The 19,688-nt window shown below is 39.4% G+C and overlaps 1 protein-coding gene across 1 annotated transcript in view; it reads right to left on the bottom strand.

The window, feature by feature from the left end:
• pcnt (pericentrin) overlaps positions 1–19,688 on the bottom strand; it is a 62,367-nt gene that overhangs the window by 18,560 nt on the left and 24,119 nt on the right. Inside the window, exons 27-42 of the mRNA XM_016238176.1 lie at positions 16,628–16,790; positions 16,330–16,521; positions 14,514–14,746; positions 14,287–14,406; positions 11,244–11,264; positions 10,504–10,740; positions 10,191–10,358; positions 9,922–10,074; positions 8,525–8,686; positions 7,136–8,131; positions 6,123–6,293; positions 5,396–5,896; positions 4,610–4,712; positions 4,339–4,511; positions 4,056–4,250; positions 2,849–2,959 (exon numbers count right to left, since the gene is read on the bottom strand). Coding sequence (XP_016093662.1) covers positions 2,849–2,959; positions 4,056–4,250; positions 4,339–4,511; positions 4,610–4,712; positions 5,396–5,896; positions 6,123–6,293; positions 7,136–8,131; positions 8,525–8,686; positions 9,922–10,074; positions 10,191–10,358; positions 10,504–10,740; positions 11,244–11,264; positions 14,287–14,406; positions 14,514–14,746; positions 16,330–16,521; positions 16,628–16,790 — 3,699 coding nt within the window. The remainder of the gene's footprint in view (positions 1–2,848; positions 2,960–4,055; positions 4,251–4,338; positions 4,512–4,609; positions 4,713–5,395; positions 5,897–6,122; positions 6,294–7,135; positions 8,132–8,524; positions 8,687–9,921; positions 10,075–10,190; positions 10,359–10,503; positions 10,741–11,243; positions 11,265–14,286; positions 14,407–14,513; positions 14,747–16,329; positions 16,522–16,627; positions 16,791–19,688) is intronic.

A 19,688-nucleotide genomic window follows, 5' to 3' on the forward strand; every position in this document is an offset into this window, starting at 1 on the left:
CTTCTAACAGTGGAATCCTTTTAGCCTTTTAGTCAAAGATAATCGGAATTGAAAAATGTTTGCCTTTGTGTACATTCACAATAAAAATGTACACCTGCCGTCTGGCCGTCTGGTTTCCTTTTGCGCCGCACAAAAATGAACGGAAACTCTGAATACTAGGCTACTTGTTGCACAGTTTTTCTTTCGTTTTCTTAATTTATTATTTAAGTAAAAATATATTTCTCGACATGTTGCACAGTTTTTCTTTCGTTTTCTTAATTTACTATTTAAGTAAAAATATATTTATCATATAAGGCCTATTTATCATTAAATATATAGGCCTATAGCCTAGCTTTATTATGTTTTTCTCCGCTCGCAGAAGCGCTGCAGGTGCGTGATATGATATGAAGACCATGTGAATCCTCATGTTCTGTTGTTTGCTGCTTTTTGAGCATGTAAAATTAATCCCCGGGAAACAAATGTTAGTATTTTTTAACGGGTCACAGACACGTATCCGTTCTAATTGAATTAAATTCGAATTTAAAATAATCTTGTCGGTTAACAGTTAATAATTGGTTAACGAGCGTCTGTTGTCGGTTAGGAAAAATAACCGAAATGAACATTCCTAGTCTCCATTGTCCACTTGTGATCCGATCGACCAAAACTAATCTAATACCAAGTGAATCATTCAATGACTCATTCAAAACACACAAAACAAAAAGCCACATACTGACAAAATTATTTAACCCTAACAAAAGCCACTAAATAAAAACAGTGAAAGAATATGAATATCACTTTGATGAACTACGTCAGAGTACTGATAAACTCATAAATTAATCACATTCCCCACCAATAGAAGGTTAATACATCAAAACTGTGGTTCACCTCCTGTGTAACATCATTCACGGCGGTACGGTGATAACGCTTAACGGCACAGATTTGACTACATATTTAAACTGAGCAGTGTTTTTTTCCATATGTTTGACTGACTGTATTTTATTATGATGAGCAGGCTGCATTGTCAAGGTAGCAATGCCTGTGTGTGCGCATGCGGCGCAATCACTTGAATTTTTTGCTTCTAACAGTGGAAGCAACTACTCCTTTTAGTCAAAGATAATCGGAATTGAAAAATGTTTGCCTTTGTGTACATTCACAATAAAAATGTACACATTTCTTTCTGCCGTCTGGTTTCCTTTTGCGCCGCACAAAAATGAACGGAAACTCTGAATACTAGGCTACTTGTTGCACAGTTTTTCTTTCGTTTTCTTAATTTATTATTTAAGTAAAAATATATTTCTCGACATGTTGCACAGTTTTTCTTTCGTTTTCTTAATTTACTATTTAAGTAAAAATATATTTATCATATAAGGCCTATTTATCATTAAATATATAGGCCTATAGCCTAGCTTTATTATGTTTTTCTCCGCTCGCAGAAGCGCTGCAGGTGCGTGATATGATATGAAGACCATGTGAATCCTCATGTTCTGTTGTTTGCTGCTTTTTGAGCATGTAAAATTAATCCCCGGGAAACAAATGTTAGTATTTTTTAACGGGTCACAGACACGTATCCGTTCTAATTGAATTAAATTCGAATTTAAAATAATCTTGTCGGTTAACAGTTAATAATTGGTTAACGAGCGTCTGTTGTCGGTTAGGAAAAATAACCGAAATGAACATTCCTAGTCTCCATTGTCCACTTGTGATCCGATCGACCAAAACTAATCTAATACCAAGTGAATCATTCAATGACTCATTCAAAACACACAAAACAAAAAGCCACATACTGACAAAATGATTTAACCCTAACAAAAGCCACTAAATAAAAACAGTGAAAGAATATGAATATCACTTTGATGAACTACGTCAGAGTACTGATAAACTCATAAATTAATCACATTCCCCACCAATAGAAGGTTAATACATCAAAACTGTGGTTCACCTCCTGTATTTGGTGGTTTTGCTCAACTGTCTGTTGGTTGATGAGTCGCTGCTGCTGAAGGTCCTCCTGGAGTTCCTGTACTCTAGCCTGCTCTTTCTCCAATGCCTGTAGACAGGCTCGATGTTCAGCCTCAACATTTTCCAGCTTAAGCCTGAAAGACGGACAAACATTTTTCAGAAAAAAAATAAAAATATGGCATATTACTAGTGACAATTCATATTCAAAGAGTGTGCATGCATGTTTGCTGTACCTGAGCTTGTGAATTTGGCTCTTTAATTCATCTTGATTTTTGTATGTAGTCTGAAGCTCTAGCCTGGTCTCTTCTAGCTCCGCCTTCAGCACTGACACAGCCTTTAGCTCCGCCTCCAACTGCCTCTGCCCCTCCAATCCCCTACTTTTCTCAGCTTCCAGAGAGGAGTGCAGATCATATGACACGGTCTGTTCCTGTTGCAGCCGCAACACCAGCTCTTCAACTAAACAGTGCACAGAGTTAAAATCTACCTTTGGGCCTGTTTTTGTTGGTTTTCCAATACTTGCGGTAAATTTTTTCCCTCAAATGAATTGTGAAAAACATACCATCTTTATGCAGCTGATGTTGCATTTCCATGCCCTGTTCTTTTGCGGTGTGTAGGGAATCCTGCAGCTGCCGCAGCTGTTCCTGGCTCTGCTGGGTGCTTGCATGCAGCTGCGCATGCAGGCTGCGCACCTCAGCCAATAGACTGTGACGGTCTGCGTTGAACAGCTGCTCTAGAGATCTCCACTGCTGCTCTTCCTGAAAGAGAATCAGAATAGTTAATAAATAAAAGCACATTTATTTCAAATGAGAATATCAGCATCAAAAACAGCATCATATGCTGGGCTTCTCAGCACCTGCTTCTGAAACAGTTTCTTTAACTGATCCAGCAAAGGGGTGAGGTCCATCTGAGTAGCAGTTGCCATGAAAACTTGAAGCTGAGAGTGAAGCCATTCCCTTTCACTGTCAAACAAACTGTGGACAGCCTGCAATAGCTCACGCCTCCAGTCCACGTCCCCACTGTCAGTCTTCATATACATACACACAAACAAAATTCAAATGTAAGTGAACGGTTGGATCGCGCACACTATCACTTTGGATCTGCAGTTTTATTTCCAAGTTACTTTAAAGGGGTCATATGATGCTGCTAAAAAGAACAGTATTTTGTGTATTTGGTGTAACGAAATGTGTTTATGCGGTTTAAGGTTCAAAAAACACATTGTAGTCTACTCTTCCAGGAAACAGTCCTCCATAAAATGAGCTGCACACATCCAAATATTTGGGTTGAAGTGTTCTGGAACCGTGTTGTAAACTTAACCACTGATTTCTAGCCGTGTCCAGTTTTGGAAGGCCAAACCAAGTAGTTTCGCTTTCACAACGAAACAGCGTCACACACCGCGGCCTACAGTGAGCAGAGGCCGGGGGATAAAGTGATTAACGGCCGGAGGGTTAGAGTGAGCAGAGGAGACGGGCTTGAGAACGGCGCGGCCAGCGATTTCGACAAAGGAGTGTCCGGAAGGACATGTGACGACTCCGGGCTGGACTTGTGATCCGGCGATCCACAGCGCAAAGTTGTAGTATTTCCTCAGCGACCAGCACGGATCAGCTCCAGGGATGACGAAGCAGATATCGTCCTCTTTTGGAAGACCAAACAAAGTGGTTTCGCTTTTACAACGAAGCACACATAAAAGTTATGCCTTCTTTCTTTGCGTGAACATTTGGGGCGGCGTTATGCAAATCTTCCCACAGAGCGACGTAGGTATATTGGGGCGTGTTAGAACGAGCCGTTTTAGGTAGGTGTGGCTGACTCTTAACTTTTAGGAAGAATATCTCTTTAGATTTGAGACTTTAGTCTTTGCAACTTTACAGATCTTCTTTATGCACCAAGAGCTTGTAACACTCCAAAGAGAAAGGAACAATTTAAATCGCATCATATGACCCCTTTAACCTTACAAAGCCTAGTGCATCATATTTAATCAGAAAAAAGGTCTCTAAATGATCAACATGATTAAAAGTTTGCTGAAAAACCGGCTGCACACAATCTACTACATGTCTTCGGTTGTCTGACTGTTTCATTCCTACTTTAAGGATCTATCAGGTAAGCGATGTACAGATGAGCCTCACCCTGGGTTTCCTGTCAGCCATCCTGCAGAGCAGCTCTCTGAGTGATAAGATGGTCTCATGTAAGGCCTGTCTTTCCCTCTGCCAGGAGGGGGGCGGGGCAGGCTCAGAATCTTGGCGGGACTGTCCAGATGGGGCAGGGCGATGGGACAAAGACAGGATTCTACAGCTTTCCTGGTAGACGCGCTTCAACATAGCCTGTAAATGATACGCACAGATATAGAATCAATAAACCCATCAGTTCTTCATGTATGAGTGAGGGTAGCATTAAAAAGTTGTTGTTTACTTGTAACTCAGGTGTGAGGGCCTCATGGCTCTCGTGCATACTGCCTGCAGCACTATCTGTGTTTTCAGCAGGTGACATTCCTCTGCAGCGCAGATACTCCACAAAATGAGCATCTAAATGCTCTGTATTCTCCAACTCAAGTCTCAGCATGGCCTCCAACTCTGAGCTCACATCTACAAACACAGTAAGATTAACTAATAAAATAATTCTAACCTTAATTAAACACATCCAGTCTTACAGAAATGCAAGCATGCACAAGTACACAACTCACTGCTGCCATATCCATCGCTGACCCACTCCGGCACAGACCCAGGAGAGTTGGAACCAAGTGGAGACAGAGATGGCGTCACATCTGAATTGTCCAATTCATGAACCTTAAAACATAACAGCTACACCATCATGACGTCAACAGAGAGAACCAATAAACATGTGGCACCAATTCTAACTATTTAAATGTTTGGCCAAAAAACAGTCAATTTTCTGGCATGAAGGCTGGGTGATAAATCAAAAACTGAACTGAACTTCATGAGAAACCAGAAAAATAGAAATTCATTAATTTGAAGAAATCTACTTTCATTAACATTCAACCAACATTTTTTAACCATGTTTTCATATATACAGTATATATATATATATATACACACACACACACACACACGGTATACTTCTGTTGTGCAGTGCTTTAAGGACAAAAATCTATAAAAACAGTAAGACTACAAATGTTTGGTTGTAAATTGTAACAATTCTTTCTGATTTCATTGATGAAACAAAGATGCATGAATTTAGAAACTGTGTCAAATTAAATGATACATTTATACTAAAAATCAAAACACAGAAACCAGAAAAAAATTAACTGGAACAAGAATTACAAAATAAAAAAATAAGCTACTTGTTTTTTTATAACCTAAATAAACAAGCTATGCTTTAATTCTTGAGGTCGAACAAACACAATGCATTTCCTTTTTTTATTTTTTATTAATGGCATTCAATTAGTGTTTTTAATGTTTCCATTAGCACTGGAACTTTTCTTTGGAAAAAAAGTGAAATGCATGCTTACCTTATCTGCATCCAGGGAGTCAAGCACAGAAAGGTGTTCGGACACAGTAAGTGAGCAAGGGGATGCACTGTGTGTGCTGGGTGGGACTTCCTCTGAAGGTGGGATAAAAGTTTGTCTGGCGTGTGGTCTCTCTTTGTCCCGCTCCATAGGCGAAGGCTTGCTGTGGAGCTCTAGGCTGGCATTGTGTAGCGCACTGAGGTCTGAGAGGTGAGACACATGCAGATGAGAGGGGTGCTCTTCACTGTACTCCAACCTACGCAGGACTTCTGGTGAAGATAAGGAAGCAGAGAGGGATGGGTCACGGGAAAGGCCTTCAAGAAAGCGGTGGCCGTGTTTGGGATGATGGTCCCGCAGGTTGCAGCGCTGTTGGAGCTGCTCTAGCTCCTGCTGCTGATAGGCCAGCTCTTCTTCCTGCACAGCCAGGTCATCCTGCAGACTCCGCAGCTCTGCTTTCAGGTGCTGGTTATGGACCTCGAGATCAGCCAACGCACGATCTTTCGTCTGATGGTGAAAGATCAAATCAGCAAACTTGATTTTTACACTTCTGAAAAAAAGTGACTGGTGCTTGTGCTCTGTGGAATTATTTATTCTATTAACCTTAAAAATGCATTAAATCTGTACAAGTTTTTTTTTTTACATTCTGGGTCCGTTTGGACTCAAAGTATTTATAAAACAGTCATAACTGACAAATCAATGCGTTTATCAATTAAGAAACCAATCCACATACCTGTCCCTCTTCCAGTAGCTTTTCAGCTCTCTCTGTGCTGGTACTAAGCCCCTCCTTCACAGCTGCTAGCTCCGCCCTTAGAGCACCATGCTCCGCCCTCAGGTGGATCAGCTGCTGTTCTCTCTCACGTAAAGCAGTCTCAGCTTTAGCCAAGGTCTCTTCAGCACACGTCTGCAAAAATAAACACTCAGAAAGTCAGTTCTTTACACCACACACAAAATGTGTTACATCAGCAGTTACAAAACTATATAAAGTTAAGGTCATGCTCTGATAAATGAGCAGAAGAACTAGCTCAAATCTTCAGCAAGTCATTTGTAAAAATGCATGACTCAACATGTAAACTATTCCTAACCATTGAACATAAACCAATCCAAAAATGACATAGAACTGTTACATGTAAAAGCATTTAAGGTTTTGCCTCCTGCTCAATCACAACAAAAGTGGCTCATCGCTAGAAAGAAAGTTCCAAGAAATTAAATGTTATTTGCTAAAACATCGCTCGATCATACTCTAAACAAAGCAAATATAAACCATGCAGCTTTTCACTTTAGCTCATGACTAACCGATCCCAAAGTTTAGATCAAGCTTTTAAAGTAAACGGTTTAAAAGACTTCAGACAGACTTCCTCTTTTTGTAAATTTACTTCCCATGTGAGCTATGAGGGCTGTGCCAGAGGGCTGGACTAAATCATTCTATTCTTTTTCCTCCCCCTTTTTTCTTCTGTAATTTCAGGCACAACCTAAACTGCACAAACAAAACACGGTTGATCTACAACTAATTACAGAATCTGCAAAGCATGAAACCTTGAGGCAACTTACCAAATAACTCACCGTTTACATAGTTCATGGCAAGAGTAAAGTCATAAAGTTACAGCCCAAGTCCATAACAATTACAGTTGGTTTATAGGGCAGTTTTGTTAAAATTCCACTACAGTAAGAAAGGAAAACTAAGCACTCAAACTGTAGTGAGCAGGGTTTGAATAAAAAAAAAAAAGTTTTCCCCAAGTATCTCACCAGTACTTCTTTTTGAGCTTCCCCTTGTTTAGCCACCGTCTCCTTATGTTGGTCAAGTAGTTCTTTAATGTAGTTAGTCTTTGATGTCACTTCCTGTTTCAAACGCTCTATTTCTTCCTGGAGGCATCCCTCCCGTTTTCTCAGAGCCTCTCTCTCAATGGACAGTTCACTTTTGCTTGTCTCCAAGGCAATGATGGTGGCTTTGCCTACTTGGACGTTTTCCTCAAGCCCGTCGAGTTTGAACTGTAAAGCGACAAGTTCATTCTGATATTTCTCTTCTTTGTTTTGCAGTTTCGAGATTTGGTTCTCCAGAAGCTCCTTCTCAACACACTGGTTCTTCACCTCCTCCTGCAGCCTGCCAAGCTCCTGCTGGACCTCGTCTCTTCTCACTTCCACTCTTCTCAGCTGGAGCTCAGACTCTCTAAGCCTGGACTGATGAGCTTGCTCTGTATCTTCCAACACTTCCACACGATCCGCCAATCTCTCCGCTTCTGTCCGCTTCTCCTCTAGCTGGAGTTTCAGCTCATTTGCTTCCTGTTCCAACGCAGCCACCTTCCCCCTTTCCTCTCCAAGACTCCGGCCGAGTGCCTCCACCTGGCTTCCATACTGTTCTTCTTGGGAGAGCAACAGTCTCTGTAGAGAGTCCTTCTCTTCAGCTGCTCGCTCCAGTTTAATCTGTAACTCCTGCAAGCGAGCGCGAGACGACTGCAGCGTGTGGCTACTGAGCTCCTGGCACAGGCTTTCCTCAGGCGCCCTCTGTTGGCGAGGATGAGGGGACCAGGGGAAGTCAGATGACTCTTGGCTGTCAGTGTTGGGGTCACTGACCTCATGATAGTTGGGGTCAAGCTGGCTTAACTCCTCTTGAAGCTTGTTAATAACCTCGTGGAGTTGCTCAGTCTCTTCTTCCTTTGCCTGCCGTAAACGTTGCAGGTCACAACGAAGACGTTCAACCAGAGAGCGCAGGTCTTCAATCTCAGCTTGCTTTTCCTCTAGAGTCTGAAAATGGTAATGAGGACTAGTTACAAACCAGCAGCATACTCAATTGCTACAAAATAAATGACAAAAGTCTTCAAATTAAACAAGACGCTAAACCTTAGATCTATTTTCCTTGTAATAAGTGTACATATAATAATCCTGAATATTAGAGATGGGAATTTAAACAAACGGAACTATTCTGAATCCTCTTGAAGGGTTATTTCACCCAAAAATGAAAATTCTGTCATTAATTACTCACCCTCGTGTTGTTCGAAACCCGTAAGACCTTCGTTCATCTTCGTGTTTGGAACAACACGAAGGTGAGTAATTAATGACAGAATTTTTTGGGTGAACTAACCCTTTAATTCCAATTCCATTAACAAACAAAAACAAACATGGACATACTTGTCTTACCTTATTATCACTGGTCGTGTCAAGCTCTTGCTGCAGCTGGAGGATCTGCTGGTTTAAGTGGTCGATCTCCAGATTCTTCTCCTCCAGAAGGGCAGAAGGCAGCTGAAGGATGGATTCGTCACTGCCCTCTTCTAGTCGCCTTGTTAAAGTGTCCACAGTCTCCTAAAGGACACAGAATGAAGTCAACCTGGCTTTTTAACATCCTCCAGACCAGTGTTTCCCAACCTTTTTTTAGTCGCGGCACCCTTTGGAAATTTTTACAAATTTGTGGCACCCTACAAAATTAATTTTGTCACAATATTTGAATTTCTAACTTCAATATGATAATTTGAAAAGTATAGATATTCGGTACAACAGGGAAGAACTGCAAAATATAATGTCATACAGATATTTTTAATATTATTAAAAAAATGTGTCCATCAATGGTGGCAATCAGTAGGCTAATTTCTATTGAAGAGACCAATTTATATGACAGATTTTAATGTAGGCTTTTATACATACGTAAACATTATTTAATTACCATTATAACTAGCTCTTTCACTAATTTTTGCTCACTCAGTGTTTTTTAAATTTTACAGTGGGTCAATTTTGGTGCAGTAGCACGAGATTTCAAACTTTGAATTGAATAAAAAATGACAAGTAAGCAGTCAGGGCCTTCGAATTAAATAAATTGCTTTTTAGTTTTTCAGGTAGGTCTAAAAGTAGGGTTAAGATATTTAACCTTGTTTTTTTTTTTTTAAAAATTTTCCAAATAATGTTTAGTCCTAGAAAGCTATTATTATCAGAACACGTGAGCATAACATAGCGGTTAGCAGATCAATGAATGAGAGGGCGTTACCAGAGCTGCCCATATACCACACCATGTTACAGCACAGTATGACTATTGCAGACAGAAACAATACTGTACTACATCGATGTTTCCTGTTGGCTCAATTTTTGAGTGGACTTTGCTGTTCCGATGAGCATGAACGGTATACGAGTGGAGCGACTGAGCGGAGCGCACACACGCATTGAGCGGGATAATACGCAGAGCGTCACGCCACGTGAAAGTGAAACCTGAGTGGTGAACTAATTTTCGGCAGCCGAAATTTCGGTGCATCTCTAATTATTGGCGACATCAGAAATTGATATTATATAATAGATGCTTTTTTGAACATTTTAGCAATTTAAAAATATTAAAAAAGGATTTTTTACACGGCACCCCTGCTCTCGACAGACGGCACCCCGGTTGGGAAACACTGCTCCAAACAATCACTAACTAAATCCACTACAGTATTCGAATGAATGTTCTGTGCTATAAATACAATTTATCCAAGACTGTGAACAAATTAATGAACATCACGATAGGATTGCCAGGCTACACTCATTATACAAGTATAATGAGACCACAGACTAACCTGCAGGTGAGTGATGTGCGTGTGGAGCTGCTCTTCTGTAGCTCTGCTCTCTGTGTTTTTGAGCTCCAGCTGTAGTGTTAGTTGTCCTACCTCTTCCTCCCTCACTACCAAATCCTTCTCGAGCTCACTTATATGTTCTGACAGCAACTCCACCTAAGAGAGACGAAAACTCTTAAATCAATTTCCATTGTGCATGTCCTAACTAGAAACAAAACAGACTATTAAAGGCAATTTCATATCTCTTTCACTGTCTTTTTATATACACTCACCTGTTGTTCTTTGGTCTGCAGATCCTGCTGTGAGGCTTCAAGCTGCTCCCGGAGGTTGGGGTCAGGGGTCATATCAGGGAAACGGTGTCTGGTCTCATCAAGTTTGGACTGTAGGGCAGAGATCTGAAGCTTATTGGCATACTGCTGCTGCTGCAAAGCTTCTTTATCCTGAAAGTAAAAACACACAGACCACTACTGGTTAGAACTATTTTAATATTCATGCTAAATAATTCCAAATCTCCCCAAACATTAACACCCAACTGAAGCAGTGAAAAATGCATTTTGTATTTGTATTTCACGTGTTTTTGTGCACCTGTGTGAGCTCCTGAAGGTTCTTGCGTGCTTTCTGAAGTTCTTGCTCCAGCTGTGTTCCAGATCGGCTGGCCTCTGCACAGCTCAGCAATGCCTGCTCCAACTCACGGATACGAGCGGTCAATTTTTCAATCTCTTCATTACGCTCTTCCACATCACGCTGACACTGCTCTTTTGCTGACAACAGTACACTATAGTCTTCAATCTTATCTTTGATCAGAGCCTGAAGACTTTCCACCTGTACAAAATTGCACAAAGAAAGTCATGTGTATCCATAACAAAGGACAGGAACACGTCCAAGTCCTAAAAAAAGCAGTAAAGCATCCATGTGGGAAAACATGCCAAAGAGCAGCACAAAATAGCCATAAATGATTAAAGCAACAGTTTTGCAACGGATTGAGACTTTTAAGGTGGTTACAAGACAATCCTAAAATTAACAGACACAAATGTACAGTTTAGGCAATAAAGCTATTAAATAAAGCCTTCAGAAGCCACCACAGTAGTAAACAGACAATTCAGAGGAAAGAGGATTTGTGTATGTGTGTATTTGAGTAGGAGGATGGAAGAGGAAAAAAAAACATGAATTACAGACATGACTAATGTATACCTGCTGAAAAGGTTTGACAAACAAGAAAATGAATGGACAATATCTATCACATGCTCTACTACTCGAAACGTTGCATAAGCCATGCATATTTGTCACAGGATCAGCACGTAAATGACTACAGCTGGATAACATACCTGAAGAACCAAGTCCTCAATCTACAACATTCAGTTAGGGAGAAAAAAAAAAGCATCTAAATGAACATTCAAATCATTCAGAGATGTCAAAGAATCAGAATGTCTTTAGGCTATTTGTCATGGACCGAGTATGTGAGCTAGGGCTACACGATATTGGAAAAAAACTCACATTGCGACATTGTTTTTCTGCGATATACGTTACGATATGATGAAAAAATAAAAAAATACAAAAAAATTCACCAGATGATTTGAAGAGCTCTATTATGAAAAAATAAAAAATAAAAATAAAAATCAATGCTTGGGGTGATTTTGTAGGTGAGTAAATTAGCATAGGAAATAAACAAATTACAAGCATAGATAAATATAACAGAACAAAGACACAAATGAAATAAACGGTGCTTTATATTTTTCAGGTAAATCTAACAGGATTCAGGTACAGAAATTGAATAATGAAATGTAAAATAACACTGCATAGTCTTCACTGTATAAATTAAATCTAATAAATCTGTGTTAAAGCTACAAAAGTGATTTTTCTCTATGCGTTTTGTTGTTTGATTAACATTCATGACACAGAAAGCCTCAGGAACATTAAACTACTGTTACACATCCATTTTCTTTCTCAATTGTTTACCTTCACCTAAGCAACTGTTTTTCCAAGGATACTTGCAGAGACATGCATTTTGACAATTTCGCGCGTGTGTGTCATTACAGGTACAAATAGACGTGGAAGTGAACGGAATTCAGTGCTATAGAACCCATTATAATCAGTGATGCTGTGTGACTGACTACACTGGATGAGGCGCGACACGACAAATCCCCGACAGTAGATGCTTGTTCTACTTATGACGTACTGACACAAAGTTCAAATGATTTGAAACGGTCGCTTTGTCTCGTCCAGTGTAAAAAGACTTTGGGGCCATTCACATGCCTTGCCTAAAAACGTGTGGAAAAAGGCAGCTGCGCCACTTTCTCCTTCTTTCCAAAGCGCTCGGGAGCTGGCGCTGGCGCTTTCGTGGCGTCTGCCGTTGCTAAGCAACCGTGACCTGTGCTCTCCTCGACAACAACGCGGAAGTTTAACCAAAGGATAAATGGATTTCCAGCACTGAAAAATCGCTTGCAGTAGCTCTGCTACTAAATGTATTTAAAAAGGGTATCTCTGTACAGCTGTTGCTGTAGACACGTTGTCTGTGTGTGAGCAAAGAAAACAATCAGTATAAATATAACGATCAGTATACTAAATATCGCACATCCTGCGATGTGACTATCGCCGATTCGCACATTGCGATATCGATGCTGAAACAATATATCGTGCAGCCCTAATGTGAGCAATGAAGAGCAGCAGGTTTTTTAGATTTTGTTTGGAGCATGGAATTTTTTATGTTTTCTTTTGCTCCACGATCAGTCTGTTATCGGACCAGAAATACAGGCACATTAAAAATGCAAATGCATCAAAAATTCAATGTATTGAATAGTGTAAATATATTATTGAATATATGTATAGAATATAGACTTTTTTTTAATTAATTTTTTTTAAGTAATTTTATTCTACAAGGCTGCATTAAATAGATCAAAAGTGACATTAAAGGCTTCATTTTTATTATTAAAAAAGAGAAAAAATAGAAAGAAAACACCTTTCAAATAAATGCTGTTCTTTTCAACTTTCGAATAAAAAAATACTAAAAATCATTCACTTTCAATTTCCACACAATTATCAAGCAGCACAACAGTTTTCAACATTGATAAGAAATGTTTCTTGAGCACCAAATCAGCATATTAGAATGATTTCTGAAGAATCATGTCACACTGAAGGCTGGAGTAATGTCTGCTGAAAATTTTTTGTCTTTTTCTGAAAAAGTTTTCCATCATAGGAATAAATTACATCTTAAAATAGAAAACTATTTTGTACAAATAGAACTTAATATTCCACAATTTACCCATTTTATTTTATTTTTATTTTTAATCAAATCAATGCAGCTTTGGTGAGCAAAACACAAAGACATGACAAAAGATTTATCTATCAATAAGTTTCTTTACAAACAGAAATGGGAAAAAACCCAGAATGGAGCCAGAGTGAAGTGATTGTAGAATGTTTTGAGCACGAATGGGAAGTTACTGCCACTTCATTCTGCTCACATACTTGTCACAGATTATCCAATATTCACAAAAAGGGTGTCAGTCTGTTAAAACAAACACATATCTAGCACATACAAACACATATCTTTTCCACTGCGTGGTACGACTCGGCTCAGTACGGTACGGCACTGCTCGGTTTGCATTTCCACTGCAGTTCAGTACCGCTTAAGAGTGGGCAGGATTATTCACATGTCGTTATAGTCGTGCCGCCTCTATTGCCGCGACTCCTGAAAAACCTTTTAATTCCATATCCAATATTCACAAAAAGGGTGTCAGTCTGTTAAAACAAACACATTTCTAGCACATACAAACACATATCTTTTCCACTGCGTGGTACGACTCGGCTCAGTACGGTACGGCACTGCTCGGTTTGCGTTTCCACTGCAGTTCAGTACCGCTTAAGAGTGGGCACGATTATTCACATGTCGTTATAGTCGTGTCGCCTCTATTGCCGCGACTCCTGAAAAACCTTTTAATTCCACGTCACCCCATTAAGCTCTCGCTGGATCTGCTCCTCTGCTATCAACGAGAGGAATGTCCGTACTTCCTCAACAGACAACGAAACAGACACTTTTTGGTTGTTAAAAAAGGTGCGCTTGTTCAAAATAGTTGCGTTCGATCCTTCGCTGGCTGTGCTGATTTAAAACTAGCGGTTCTGTTATGGTTGTGTCGTAAGTTCAGTGACGCAGGTAGTGACGATTCTCTTCGGCCAATCCGTGATCAGCAGAGTATACACGTCACGTTTTGGTAACGGTACGGTTCACTTCGAACCTCAACTGAGGTGGTACTTAAAAAAAGTACCAGGTACTGTACCCAGTGGAAAACCCCTCAAAAGTGAACCGTACCGAGCTGTACCGTGCCGTACCATGCAGTGGAAAAGCGCCATAAAGTTCTAGACACGGACCCTTACCCTCTGACCCTTGCTGTCCCCTCCAGTGTGTACTTTAGATGGTTGTCTCAGTTGATCTTCCAGATTTTTTATTTCCTGCTGGAATTCATCTCTCTCATGCTCCCGCTCCACTGCTTGTTCCTGTACATAAGAGGAAAAAAGGCAGAGTCATTTATTTCCCCAAGCTCACATTCACTTTTTCTGGTGCTGAATTTCAGACACTTGAATAAACTGCTGGGAACACTCACATCTATGAACTGGCGGTTATGTTTGAGCTGTTTCTCCAGAGCATCAATGTGTTGTTGCAGGTCCTCAGTCTGCAGGCGGTGCTGTTCCTCCAGCTGATGCGCACGACTCTCCTGCTCCTCCAAGGCCTGCTCCAGCATCTGCAGACGAGACGCCAAACCACCGCAGTCCTTCTCCGCCTGCCGCTGCACCTCCACACACTCCTGCCCCAGACGCTCAGTCTCCGCTAGCAGAGCTGCACAGAGCCCAGGAGGACCAATGAATAAAATCAATAAGTAACAGCAGAGTCCATGTCAACAAAACACGCAAACTGCAAATTAAGATGCAAACATGCACAGGAGCTCCGGATCATTTGTGCATTCTCAATGCACAAATAAAGCACAGCAAACTGGATCAAGAAAAAATTGGCAAAGAAAGACTCATAAGTGAAATTAATAAGTATTTGGACCTTCAAAACCAAAGGTTTAGAGCAAGTTAAACTGCAAAAAAACAACACAGGATAAGCAAGAGCATTAATAAAACAAACTAAAAAAATAAATAAAAATTCTCAAACTTCATCTGGAACGGATGCATTTAGTGTCAAACTGTACACGTAATTTTTCAACTCAAACATTTACTTCAGTCGCAGATTATCATCACAAACCTGTCTCTTCCTCTGCATCGAGGAAGCCTACAGAGCAGAAAGAATTTGTAGGATGAAACTAAACCCTCCATCACAAGCACACGATCTTAAATTTCACTCTGTGTTAGGGGTGTATGATATTGATAAACATTACCTAAATATTTTCCAGCATTTTGTCGATAATAATTATAGATTTGGCCAAGTGTGTTTTACTGCTGGTATCTTGGCTGGTTTGAGCCTGTCGTGAACAGCAGACTCCAGAAATTTTACATATTCTGTGCAGTGGTTAGTTCACAGCAGTGACAAAGTAAAGTTAATATTTACCCCCCTTAAAATGATTTCCAGGAGATTTTATATAATATTAATAATAAAATCAAATAGAATAATAAAACAAATCAAATGAAATCAGTATCAACAAAATTCATCTTTGCACTGCAGAAGCGGAACTGAAGATACATCTGAAGTGGCATTTAAATGTATTTAGACCGACTGTTTAATGTAATTTAAAGGTGGCTTGAATTGCATTTACAACTGCATGAATAATCCTATGGGATATTTTTTTTTATAAATATGAATACATTTAAAGTGTCATTTCATTCATTAAAAATTATTTCATAACTACGTATGAAACTAAAACCACCACTAGGTGGCGGCAGATTTGTTCAAATGACAGATTCATTTAATCATTCATTAAACTCATTTGGTCAAATCGCATAAACGCAGTGAAGCACTGCTGTGTTGGTCAGAGACACAAAACAGTTCTGCTGTGGTTTGGAAATTCATTGACAAAAAAAACAAAGACAACAGTGCATCTAAAAATGTAACTGTTTACTTATTGTTTACTAAACCTTTCTAAAATTAATGACATTTGCAACTGTGCTGATACTGGGCAAAACAGCTCAAATAGGCTACGTTGCATATGTGCACTCGGCACATTTTTTTGTTTAGCCAGTGTCATTCTCTAAATTGTCAGCTTGCATATTGTTAATACTATAATTATAATATTATCAAAGATGATACACATCATACACCCCTACTCTGTGTGCAAAGCACCAGGTCTTTAACAGGCCATGACTATTTGGCATGCACCGAATGACAAAACTAATGTTACGTAATTGCATGTTATGTAATTCAATCTGAGAATTAAACTAAAGCATGTCAGTTTAAATCATGGCCCTAAACCCTTCCTCTCTCACCCTTCTCAGTGTCTCTGAGGCCGGCCGTGAGGGCTTCTCTCTGACGCAGGAGGAGGGCATGATTTTCACTGAGCTGCTGCAGTTGAATGCGAGTGCTCTCCAGCTCCTCTGCCAGACGCTGCTGCTGCGTTTCCTTCTGCTGAAGTGCCTCCTCCAAAGCTGCTTTCTCAGCTACATAGCCTTCCATCCGACCTAGATTCACACATGTATATGCACACAGGACAGCAAATGAGATAAGTGCCTAAAACAGAGAAAGTAATACAATGGACAACAGCAGACCATATATAGGTATTCTGACCTTCGGACTTGTGCAGCTCCAATTGTAGCTGGCTTTTCAGATTAGCCTCATGATCCAGCTGCTCCAGGAGCTGCGAGTTCTGAAACAGCAGAGACGCTCCAGCCTCACCTCCATCTCTGAACCGCTCATTTAGCACGGCCTGCAGACCACACATCTGCTCCAACTACAGCAGAGAATAACAGGAAGAGAGAAAAGACAGACATATGGATTAAAAAAAAATAGGGTGAAACAGTTGCTACAGTTAAACCTACATTGTTTTTTTAAAAGTCAAAAATTGCAAACAAATAAAATAGATATATAGAAAATATAGATAAGCTAATTTAAAATATTAATAAAGTATAACAGCATAAATACTACTACATTGTAGTATTTGTACTATTCTATAATAATACTATATACATTAATACTATAAATGCTGTTCTTTCGAACTACTAAAAACATTAAAATTAAAAAAAATAAAAATAAATAAATTTTGTTAATCAAAAAAGTGCATGATAAATTGAGATATTGTGTCTCAAAAGAAAGAGTCGGCTCTGAGTCGCTAGGCCTGTCGCAATAATCAATATATCGACTTATCGTCCAATATATGTACATGACCTCAATCATTTTTGGTGACGCAATATATTGCCCATTATATTTACTTAAAAATGTATGTCACCATGTTTTATACATTCCACTTGCGCCTGTGTCTTTTGCAGCTTCTCGTACATAACGTGATGCAGTCATGAGGTGCTAGTTCAAATTTAAAAAATGCTTCTACAAAAAAAAAAAGTTTCATGTGCAGATATGGTCTTGTTTAGGGATCTGTGCCTTTGTGCATACGGGCATCTGACTGCCGAGTAGTGATTGTGTTTTCCAGCAATAGTGTGCACCCTTAATTTACAGAGAAAAGAAGGAAAAATCTGTAGATGGAAAAATCTCCATACAAGTTCTTTGTGCACTTTTCTTTTTTTCTACTTGTTACTTTGCACTTTGTTAGAAAATGTTTATTGACTATTTATTCAGGTTTTTTAAGGTATCTAATATTTTGATACTTAATTTCCATGATCTAAATATTCTTAAATTAAATGTTTGTTGTCATTTGGAAGTGTGTAGGCCTTCCTGGATTATTATGCCGTTACATTATGATTATATATTCAGTGGCATAAAATGGTCTTTAGAATGACAATAATAATCGCTTATCGCAATTATTTCTGGGGCAATATATCGCACAACTAAAAGTTGTTATCGGGACAGGCCTATGAATCGCCTTAACGAGTCCGTATATTTTCGAATCTTCTGTCGGTTACCAATCTACATCACTGGGTAACACATTTGCATAATCCCCACCTAACTGTACACTCAGTTACCTGCCCACAAACACTTCCGCTAGTTAGTGTGTTTACATCATGGCGAGAAGATACTGTGTTCCACAATATTACAGCAATACAATTCGAACCTTTTGTTGTGCTCCCCTCATTTGACTGAGAACTGCTTCTCTAATCTTGGCTTTTACCTTTGTTAGCTTCTAATTTTCTTTATTTGGACTAACAAGCATCTCTGAACCATAACCTGTAAATACAATTGATACGTTATGAGTACATTCTCCATTGAGTGCTCAAAATATCTAGTTTTTTTGTGCTAATACGTGATGTATACCAGGTAAACCGCGATATTACCGTCCTACTGAAATAGTTCTGATAATTCACTGTGAACCCACTATTTCCTAAGAATGTGTCAGAGTGTCGTTGTTCTAATTTACTTCGTTTAAAGAATGTAGTGTAGCGCACAGACTTTATAATCATTATGAAATTGTGGTTTATTTTGCTGCACCGGCAGTCATAGGGTTAATGCAGGGAGTAAAATATCCGGTAAAGAGAGACGAGCGAGTTAGACTGGTGCGCCTGTGATACAGCTGTTCTGCGTTCTAATTAAAAGTTACGACACGGAGCGTATTTTGTCTGTCGTTCTTCAGACATTACAGTAGACATATTTTGGTTTACAAACTGTATTGTTTCATCAGTTAGTCATGTTAGCACTCGGCTAACATATCCACCATTATTTAAGTAATTACAGTTTAGCAGTTAAACTGTAGCTGTGGGCACAATTCGCTTATGTCATTATTTTAAGAACGGATTGGAGCACTACATTATTGCTTTATGTAAAGGTGCATGCTAGGGTTGCCAGGTTGTCACAACAAAACCTGCCCAATTGCTACTCAAAACTAACCCAATCGCGTTTCGAGGGGGTCCTCCGTTAAAAAACACGTTCCGGGGTATAAATTACAAGTTTTTTGTAAGGGTTCCCCTGGTAAATTCGCATTCCAGAGGCTAAATATGACGTTATTGGGGTCGCTTCAACCCGCGGACATCAAAACAACCGTGGACTTGGCAACACATATGGTTGCGCTCGCTAACTTGCTCAAGCACTCCTCTTTGTGCCAATCACAACAGGCTTGGCCAGCTGACCAATCAGAGCAGAGTAGGCTTATGGAAGGGAGGGGTTTACAGACATTTCGCTCAGAACTGAATCGAATGAACAGTTTCGAAATTATGGACAAATGACTGTCTAAATGTATATTCTTGGAAAATTACGTTTTCTGACCTTAGATGCATTTAAACCTGTTGTAGGGGACTCCAACACAATATTAGGACACTTAAAAAAAAAAAAAAAACATATGACCTGCTCTTTAAATTGTAAGAACATTTCACATTACTATTATTATTGATCAAATAAATACAGCCTTGTTTTGGTGAAAGATGTCTCATGCTCAAAAACAAAACTCTTACTGACACCAACTTTTAAACGGCAGTTTACTCAAGTATGAAGACTAAATGGAAATAAAACGTATTTAATTAAAGCATGAGGAAATTATGTTATTTCACAAAATTAATATCACAAACCATTTTGTGAACATACATGTGCATAAAAGTAACATAGCAATACGAGGGAGGAAGACTTAGTGACCTATAACAAGTTCTTGTGGCCATCGATACTGCCTAATCTATACAATTGACAGTAGTGGGTGAGTGAGGGGCATGTGTGTGTGTGTGTGTGTGTGTGTAAAAGAGTGGATGACCAA

The sequence above is a fragment of the Sinocyclocheilus grahami genome, unplaced genomic scaffold (assembly GCF_001515645.1).
Source record: "Sinocyclocheilus grahami isolate Dianchi unplaced genomic scaffold, SAMN03320097.WGS_v1.1 scaffold534.1, whole genome shotgun sequence".
Lineage (NCBI taxonomy): Eukaryota > Metazoa > Chordata > Actinopteri > Cypriniformes > Cyprinidae > Sinocyclocheilus > Sinocyclocheilus grahami.